This window comes from Calcarisporiella thermophila (assembly GCF_041956535.1).
Source record: "Calcarisporiella thermophila strain CBS 279.70 unplaced genomic scaffold VTP21scaffold_27, whole genome shotgun sequence".
Classification (NCBI taxonomy): Eukaryota; Fungi; Calcarisporiellomycota; class Calcarisporiellomycetes; order Calcarisporiellales; family Calcarisporiellaceae; genus Calcarisporiella; species Calcarisporiella thermophila.
In genome coordinates, this window is record NW_027192217.1 from 34,981 (window position 1) to 44,156 (window position 9,176).

Sequence of the window (9,176 nt, forward strand, 5' to 3'; positions counted from 1 at the left end):
TCAAGTAAATTTACAAGACGAGTTTTGTGCTGTAGACCTGTGCAGTTCTACAGCATTTTAATCCCTCTAACTCCCTCCTCCACTCCACCCATTTCCTCTTGCACCTTTTCGTCCAGTTCAGTAAGAGCCACTCGCGCCTGGTGCCGCACCAACTCATCGCGCCGTATATCTGACTCCAAGTAACGCAATAAGCGGATTATGCGACGCAACAAATCAGCTGGAAATTCCTGCAACGGCCTAGTCGAAAGCCCGCGTATGAGGGAGAGGACAAGCATCGTTGCAGCTGAAGATGTAAAATAATATCAGGATATTGAAGTGAGAGATAAATAATAAAACAACTAGAGTTTAAGTTTACCTCGCTGTACTTCCACTGCACTCTCTAAATTTAATATTGAGGCAACAGCTTCAATTAAGTCGTAATAGCGAGGAGAGACAGCAAGTGGAGAAGTCTCACAAGCACAGCCGAGAATGGAGAGCGTGGAAGAGCGCAAGTGGGTGCATTCGGCATTACGCAGCATGTGCATGAGCGGATTTAGTAAAACGTTGGCTATAGACGAGTAAACTTAACCTCCGCCAATGGATAAAGAAGACAAATTATCATACCATATTTTGCAAGTGCATCCCCGCAGCGCTGCACTGTTTGCAGCAATGCCTCGCCAACACGTAACCGAACATCTAGATCCACTCTTGAATCGCAGTAAATTTCTCCCAATTTAATCAAAATATTTTCCCCATGAATATCAGTCATTGCCGATAAGCCTTTAACTGCATTCAAGTAAATAAAACTGTCTTCATCCTGCACCATCTGCACAAATATATTGAGAATCTTGTCCGCCTCCTTGCCATCTACTAGAGGATCTCTGTTCAACACCATTTGGCGTAATATTGCCATACCATGTGCCCTTACAGGCAGAAGCTCGTCCTGAATTGCTCGCATCGCTTCGCGATATTGGCGAAGAGAGTTTTCGGAAGCGTTGGAGGATACTTCAGTAGAAGCAAGGCGTGCAGAGATTGCGACCCGTAAATCGCGTGCCATTTGTCGAATTTCCTGTGCGGGGTGATTGAGAAGGTGTTGTAGTTGCTCGTCAGCCATGTGCACAGTGCGAAGATCTTGTTCAGACAAGATCTCGTTATCTTTTAGTGAATAAATTAAATAATTAAATTTGGAACCAAAGAAGAGCAGTTTTTCTTAGGTGTCATTACCATGCAAAACTGCAGTAAGCAACGAGAGCGCAAGCGAGAGAATTTCTTCATCATCCTCCTTTGCTTCAATCTCAGCTTCGAGGCTTTCCTCCGGAGAGACAATATTGGCCAAATCGTCCATCATTCCACTGGATGTGCTACTCTTTTCTTTCTCTGCAGCAGATAATGAATTTTTGGATGAAGGTTTGACACTCTCAAGTACACTGCATGCAAAAGAAATAATTTGAAATGGTCGCTTCAAAATAGTTGGGCCGAGATTATCTGTCATATAGAGTACGATATTGAGCACACTAAGTATTCTAAATTAAAAAAAAAAACATTTTAAATAAGCCCCGGAAATAAACCATTAGTAGCCTAAGAATTCGATTCCAATAATTGGGTACATACTTTGCAGACTCAGTGGATTCCTTCAGTTTTTGCAAAGCCATATACTCGTTGAGGAGGTTAATGAAAAAATCTCCCATTAACTCGTCATTTCCAATATCCTGTAATAGCCCGACGATTACTTCAACGTTAACTTCGGGCCTCCCACCTTCTTCACATTTTACACGCAACTCCGCACCGCCAGTTGGCCCGGGGGCGAAATAGGGTCGATTTATTGTAACCTCTCTACGTGGCCAGATAATTCGGCGTAAATCCTCTACCCTAGGTAACACACGAAAATAAGTGGATAGGAGTTCAAGACATGACTGACGGGGGTGAAGTTTGGCGCGAAGACTGGTGGAATAAAGATCGTAGAGGGGAGCTAGCGCACGCTCAAGAAAGGTCTCCATCAATATGGGGCTTGGTTCATTTCCTACCAAACAGCGGTGAAGGGAATATATAGAGATGCTAAGCTCCTCTTCTGAAGCTATCACTGGATCAAACGAGCTGTCAGTTGGTATTTCGTCTCGCGAAGAAACATTCTCTTCAAATCCCCACCAAAGCCAAAATGGCTTGGCTAGTTTTGATACAACAAGTTTTTTGGTGAGATTGGAAGACTTGTTCGCCATTCTTGCGACCACGTAAGTAGCCGCACGAAGCTTTGGAGACCGTATATCGGTGATTCGTTGGATAATATCGACAAGCTGCGGAAATATTAGTCCATAGTAGTTTTCCCCGGACTTAGCTTGGCTGGGAACAGAAAGAAGGAGTTTTGCGATTTGATCGAGCTGAGGAAAGGTGACTATGTTTTGAAGAAGGGCAATGATTAAAGGATTGCCCATTTTATACCAAAAAGTCTAGTGTGACATACCATCTGGGTTGTCCCCAACCATAAACTCTAATACAATGTATACCCCATCCGGTTTGAGCAGAATTTGCGATAGATAGCGCCCGCTTGCACTTCTCAACCAATTTGGAGGAGTTTGCACAGAAGATGACCCCAAAAGAAGCATTAATGACTCCATCGCTCGAAAGGAGTTGACTCGTTGGAGTATCCCTTCAAGTGTAGATAAACATTCTTTATGCTCAGATTCGCTCAGCACCTGTACTAATTCCTCAGTTTCTGTGCTTTGTTTTTCTACGGGACCATGCGCCAGCTGCAGAAGACCACTCAGGATGTCGGTGAGGTAACGATCAAGTAAGAGAGAGGAGATTGTGGTGTAAGGGACTGGTCCATGAATCGATAAAATTATTTTAGACAAAGTTTCCATTATCTGTAACAAGCGGCGCTGAGAAGAGGACTCCACGTCTAGTTCCTTAATCAAGAGATCTGAATATAAGCAAACGTGTTTAGCAATACTAAAATAAAAAAAAAAAAATAAGGTATTGATCACCTCTAGAAGCATATGCGGATTGTGATCTCATCGAAATCGGCACACCGACTCCTGGTAGCAAAGAAGGATATACTCCCCATATTACCACGATTTCAATCAGAGTATTCACCACCCTGAGGTCCCGAACACCTAATAGATCGCGATCGGAATGGGCTATGCTAATAGAAATCTTAGTACTATATCCAAGAACTTGAAAAGAGAAATAATTCATACCTTGTTTCTCATCTGCAGCTACCATTTTTACTAATAAATCTTGGATTTTTGATAAAAATCCCAAGCACTCAAGTACAAACTCCCATCGCGATTCTCTCTCTATGTCGAATATGATTAAATTATGCTAAATGAAACAAGTAAAAAGCATTTCTACCAATTGTCGAAGACGGAGTGATGTGAGCTTGTGCTTGAAGTAAAACTGTTTTCAACTGCGGCTCTAGAATAGCCCGAGAATGGGGATCGACCACCTGATCCATAACCCCTCTTAGCTTCTCGACTGTTCCAAAGTAAAGAGCTTTACCGTGACTACTAAAATAGACTGCTTAACTATTGGGTAGAGGCCAAGGGCTCATCCCTTATGCTATTGAAAAGCATACTCGGCATGAAAAATAAATAGGCATTCTTACAAATGCACTCTCCAGTTTATATCTGATCTTATTCACTTATAAAGGTGATCACCTGGTAAAATCGCGAAAAAGAGATATCTATATAAGAACAACCCTCCTATCGTAAATTACTAATTTACAAACAAGGCGAAGTTATGACAAATAAATTAAACCGTTGAAGGGAAAAGGTAAAAGGTACAAATTTCGAGTTTTCGGCGATGTTCTATTATTATTCCACAAGGGCTTCTAATACTCGGCTAAGCTCCTCTTCCACATACACAGGCACACCATTGCTTTCAGCTCCTCGCACCGGGACACAATTTATACCAAGGTTTTCAATCTTTTCTACAGGAACTGGCACCGCAGAATTGTCCAGGTATATAAGATGGGTCAAGAAAGCGCTCGCGTCTAATGCAGGGGTATTCGAGGCTGTAATTGCAGGCAAATCTGATGCAGTTGGAGGGTGTAAGCTCTCATCTGCACAAGTGCAAACCATATCCACTTGTCGGGAGAAGTTCAAACCATCCGTGATTGCTTGTACGAAGTCGAGAGCGGTGTAACCCGTCGTTTCTCGATCTGTCGATCCGTTGAGAATGAGAATTTTACGGCGAAGAGTTGGCGAAGAAGCAATGGCATTCCCGATCTTGCGAAGCACCAAGCATGGCCTAGCATATACTCAAGATATATTAGCACATTCTGCCTTGTTAAGCCACACAATGAAATATGATCTTACATTATAGATGTATAGAGCGATCCAATTGAATAGATGAGCGTCCGTTTTGTGGCCAAAAGTTGCAAGCATCTAGTATTCGGGTGGGGAAATAATTCTGCTCCGTACTCATTCATATAAAAGATGCGTTTTATCCTAGCCGGTAAACCTCCACACCGTCTCTTGTCAAACAAGATGTTTCCGCTCCCGCTAACCGAGGAAGGATGTGAAATCTCGCATTGGCCCACGATATTCTCGCCGTTCTCAAGGGATGCCGCAATAGTTACCATATGATTTGTGTTAATGACGGGCACAACAGTGGTCGGATCGGATATCCCAGTGATGGCTGCGAATAAGAAAATAGCAGCCTCTAATGAGTTGAAGAAAAGGCGAGCCCCAGTAAGAAAGAAGTTCCCGATGCTTCCATTGCGATAGTCAAATTTTTTATGGGCGCGCTTTAAGATTTCAAAATGGAAGAGCGAGAGGAAGCCACGTATGGTCTCCCGTTTACCTGCAGATATCCCGGACCATAATCTATTCCGTGAAAAGTGAAACTAATTGGTTTTTTTTGTTAGGGAAAATCTGTTTAATTTACTGGTGTCGGCCCTCGACAATATCATGCCACTCTGCTTTAATCCGTGATTCATCATCGCAGGTAGCTGGTAGCCGGTAACTCAACAGATCTTTTATAGCCTGACTCTCTGAACCCGAGTCGCTGCGCGTCGTATCGATAAGGCGAGTTAGACGTGAGCGTAAATCTCCAATACTCGGTCCACCTACCACACGCAGAATTTCGCTCTACAATGCAAAAAATGCATAAGACAGTTGAGCCACACAGAAGAGATGGCGGGATTACCGTTGAGCCACCATTATCAGACACACCCAGTACATAGGCAACATCGGGCGTCAACGCCTGCAACTGCTGCACTATGTAGTTGCAGGCAGACCCACCGGAAAAAATTAGAATTGAGCGCCGTTGCGCTCCATTAGCATGGCCATTTTTTTCGGGCATGGAGAAGGGAGAGACGAAAACGAAGGACAGGACTGACTCAATTTGAGGTATGGCTTTTTAAAGCTGAGATAACTTATCGGACTGCGGCCTTTTTTCTATTTTTATTAAATCGAAAACGTGGAATTTATGGTAATTGGATGTCACCTTTGAAATTAAGCATGGCCAACGTGCATCAGCTCCTTCAGAAAATACGTCAAAAAGCAGCCAAATACTAACTTTGAGCACAGCAAACTGTATTTCATCTCTCATGCCAGCCGAAGAAATTGCGAGCTAACTATCGACCTTAGCGGCACGTGGACACTGGTCTGTCGATAGTATCCTGGAAATAAACTCTGATTGCTCGTTCTGTTTCAGAGAAGGACGTTGAGCAGCCGCCTAAGAAACGTCCGCCTGTGTTGATTGCTGAACCTATTTCAATAATCCCAGACCTTGCCCTGGTCAGGATTCAATGTTTAATTTGCCTAATGCTCCCTTTCAACTGCTGCAAATGAGTTTCATAAAAGCGTATCTCGCTATGATATACTGTAATATATCAAATCTAAGGGATACTCTAGTCGAAAGCAAATCTTTATTCGTTGATGTTACCATACAATGTCAATTAAATGCCCATAGCTTTGGGGAGTTTGGCGTTACATAAAAAACAATAGTGTTGAGATGAAGAAGCCCTAAGTGATTCGACTATGGCGCTGATTTCATGATATAACCTCTCTGATGTACGACTAATAATGTTCCTTGAGGGTCATTTGTTCAATAAAGTATAGCAAGGCCAACTTGGAAACCCTTTTATTTTCTATTTTTACGTAATATGTTAAGACTAAAGAAATTATTTTCATAAAGAAGGGACCAACAAAAAAAAAACAATCAATGAGTGGATGTTCTCAGAGATATAATAAAGAGAACATTGCCTTTTGAAAATCCTTAAAAAAAATTAAAAAAGCATTATCCCAATTAAATAAACAGTCCACCATATACCGTTTTTATCTAACAAGCAATACATTATTCATCCTTTTTGCCAGCAGCCTCCTCAGCTTTTTTGATAGATGCCTCATCAGTCTTGGGCTGGGTCATCGCGGCGAATGGTCCTTCCGCAACGAATGGTCGCTTTAAGTCACCCTCCGCAGCTTTTCCCCACAAATGAATTTGGGCCACTTTGCTTGTCAGAAAGCCGCGCACAGGGATAACAGTCTGCAGGAATAGAGGTTGGAACGTGCCAAAATAGATGTGGATTCCTGCAATAATAGCCAATCCAATAAGGGTTTGCTTGATCTGTTTTTGGACCTCATCAAGATCATATTTCTCATGAGTGGTTACGACAAGTTCACCCTCAGGATTGCCTGGCTTGGGTTCAACATATTTTAAGACGGTTTGATCTAGAAAATGAGCAGAGATTAAGGTGATGGTCGAACACTGTGGAATACTTTTCAGCTTATTACCATGCTTTTGAGTAATCTTTGATTTAATGTAGAAGCATCCACCGAGGATCACAAGCTGAGAAATTACATAAGCAGCCCGGATGCCTAGGATGACATTTGGATCAGTGGTGTCGAATTTACGAGAGACTTGGATCAAGATGAACACTAAGCCGAGGTTGACAAGCTAAACCACAAACCAACATTATTAAGCCTTTCATCTAGCGATAAAATCTATAAATAATCAGTATAAAATGCACCTGAGACGACATTCTGGTAACGCTAGATTATGAAAAGGATATAAGAAGTGCAGCAGTGAGGTGACCAACTAAAGAAAATTCGGAGACTAATTTATTTACAATTGTGGGAGGCTGCAATTGGTTAGCCCAAAAAACCTTTTATTTATTCTTATTTGTGTGGAGCAAATAGAATCGAAAATCATATACACATATACGAACTGTCGCAAAGGAATAAGCACAACTCTGTAAATAAAACGTGAAGAGGACGTGCTAATTTGGCAGGATATCTTCTTGAAAGCAACATGAGGCCAAATGTATATCAAATCCTCTTAAATTTTATGCGAATGCCCATAATATGCGTAATAAAGGTACCCATCAAAGAAGGCAGCCCATCTCTCCCAGCACTGTCTGCGGCTAACTCCCATCGATATTGCCTCACTTTCAAAAAATAGAAATGGTTTAATATGATCACATAAATAGGCTACACTTTTGACCTAATAAGCACTTACGTAACATCGATATTATTACCTTCATTTCTACCATTGACATCCCCAACCCTACACAATTCCTCGCCCCAATCGAAAAAGGCCAAAAATGGCTCTCTAACTGCTTTCTATCTCCTTCTTCCCATCTTTCCGGGCGAAATACGTCTACATCTTCGCCCCAAACTGCAGCGTCGCGATGCATCCCCCATATGTGCACTTGCACCGTGGATCCTCGGGGTATCATATATTCACCCAGCTGATAATTTCTAACAGCTTTGCGCTCTCCAAGCATCACTACTGGTGGCACTAACCGTAGTGCTTCTCGTATAATATTGGCAAGATAAGCTAGTTGTGCTTGCTCTTCAAACGTTGGAATTTCATCACTGATGGCAGAAAATACCTCAGCTCGAGATTTATCTTGGTATTCGGGATGCAACGCAAGATAGTATACAATTGTGACAAGCGCAGAAGCTGTGGTATCATTGCCTGCAATAAAGAAGAGAATGAGATTATCCCGCACCTCTCGTTCGGAAAGTTTCATTTGAGAATTCTCCTCTTCGTTATTAGCAAGCAGCATTAGTGTTAGAAGATCAGCCTTCCGACGGTCTATTTCCATTGACTTTTCTAATTCACGGCGTCTCTCGAATATGAGGTGAAAGAGCATATTATCAAATTCATCAAGGTGATGATAGACCAGATGACGTTTGGAATATGGAAGCTTATCGAGCATTGGGAGAATAAAGAACAACGGGTTGTTTCCGTCTAGAATAAAAGGTATGGTTCAGATTTAGCAAACTGTTTGGAATACAATCACTTACTCATTAGATTGCGATACGTGATTACGAGCGGGTTATCCTGATCCTTAAGCGCTCGAAAATGAACGCCAAATAAAGCATTTCCAAGCCCATCCAAGGTTAATCTATACTTGTTGTTATGGTGAATAAAAAAGATAAATGAACAGGAGCATAGGAATAGCAAGAATTAATCTCACCTTGTAAACGCGTCCAAAACATCCAAATTATCAGGATTTGTATCAATAATGCCTTGGAGATCATAGAAGCACTCCGCGAAGAGGCGCGTGTTCCAGTTTCGATGGAAGGCCGTATTTATGACTTTAAAACTCAATAATAACTCAATAAAGGTATAAAATAGAGATTTTACTTCTTCGGTGTCGCTTCCAGGTCTCGCCATTCACAAAAGCCATATTATCACCCATTAGTTTTGCGAAAAAACTTTTAGGAGATTGTTCTAACAAGTTCATTTTTGGGAAAGATTCCGGGTGCATTAGTATCTCCCTTGCTAATACTCTATCCCATAGAATGACATGAGGCGCCCCCAATAAGTTATACTAAATATTTGTATATGATATTAGAAAACGGGGCGGAAATTGTAAGCGTGAATAAGTGAATACTCTACACGAACAGCCTTTACGCCCCTGGCACATGCATACATACGGTTCCATACCTCATTATGAGGTGTTCCTTTTGCTTTGGATATTAGAATATACAAACCAGAGATTAACGGGATCCGACGAAAATTACGCGGGAGCAATAATTCCAAATAGATTGCGAGAATATAAAAGAAGAGGAACAAGAGGAATAAATGCCAGTATTCAAAGATCAAATTCAAGGATTTCGCTCTCATTTTTTAAAATATAGATCTTTTAGGCGTTTACTCTTGTGAGAAAAAAAGTCGAAAAAAGGGTCTGAGTTTCAAATAAGAGATACGCTAAATACTCTTTTTAGAGATATAGAGCAAGTCTT

The 9,176-nt window shown here is 41.6% G+C and overlaps 4 protein-coding genes across 4 annotated transcripts; all 4 read right to left on the minus strand.

Annotated features, from left to right (window-relative positions):
- Positions 1-47: 47 nt before the first annotated feature.
- Positions 48-3,430, minus strand: VTP21DRAFT_6388 (uncharacterized protein; the record flags this gene model as incomplete). The annotated part of the gene is made up of 9 exons (XM_069397012.1): positions 48-283; positions 356-547; positions 604-1,134; positions 1,204-1,502; positions 1,591-2,368; positions 2,438-2,896; positions 2,961-3,113; positions 3,174-3,272; positions 3,328-3,430. The coding sequence occupies 9 exons, from the start codon at positions 3,428-3,430 to the stop codon at positions 48-50; spliced, it is 2,850 nt and encodes a 949-aa protein (XP_069246903.1).
- Positions 3,431-3,788: 358 nt separating this feature from the next.
- On the minus strand, positions 3,789-5,280 carry VTP21DRAFT_6389 (uncharacterized protein; the record flags this gene model as incomplete). Its single annotated transcript, XM_069397013.1, has 4 exons — positions 3,789-4,224; positions 4,293-4,802; positions 4,864-5,066; positions 5,125-5,280. 4 exons carry the CDS (start codon positions 5,278-5,280, stop codon positions 3,789-3,791), a joined length of 1,305 nt encoding a protein of 434 aa, XP_069246904.1.
- Positions 5,281-6,276: 996 nt separating this feature from the next.
- On the minus strand, positions 6,277-6,961 carry VTP21DRAFT_6390 (uncharacterized protein; the record flags this gene model as incomplete). Its single annotated transcript, XM_069397015.1, has 3 exons — positions 6,277-6,650; positions 6,714-6,876; positions 6,950-6,961. The coding sequence occupies 3 exons, from the start codon at positions 6,959-6,961 to the stop codon at positions 6,277-6,279; spliced, it is 549 nt and encodes a 182-aa protein (XP_069246905.1).
- A 286-nt stretch (positions 6,962-7,247) lies between these two features.
- On the minus strand, positions 7,248-8,604 carry VTP21DRAFT_6391 (uncharacterized protein; the record flags this gene model as incomplete). The annotated part of the gene is made up of 4 exons (XM_069397016.1): positions 7,248-7,366; positions 7,438-8,175; positions 8,232-8,332; positions 8,405-8,604. The coding sequence occupies 4 exons, from the start codon at positions 8,602-8,604 to the stop codon at positions 7,248-7,250; spliced, it is 1,158 nt and encodes a 385-aa protein (XP_069246906.1).
- Between the last annotated feature and the right edge of the window lie 572 nt (positions 8,605-9,176).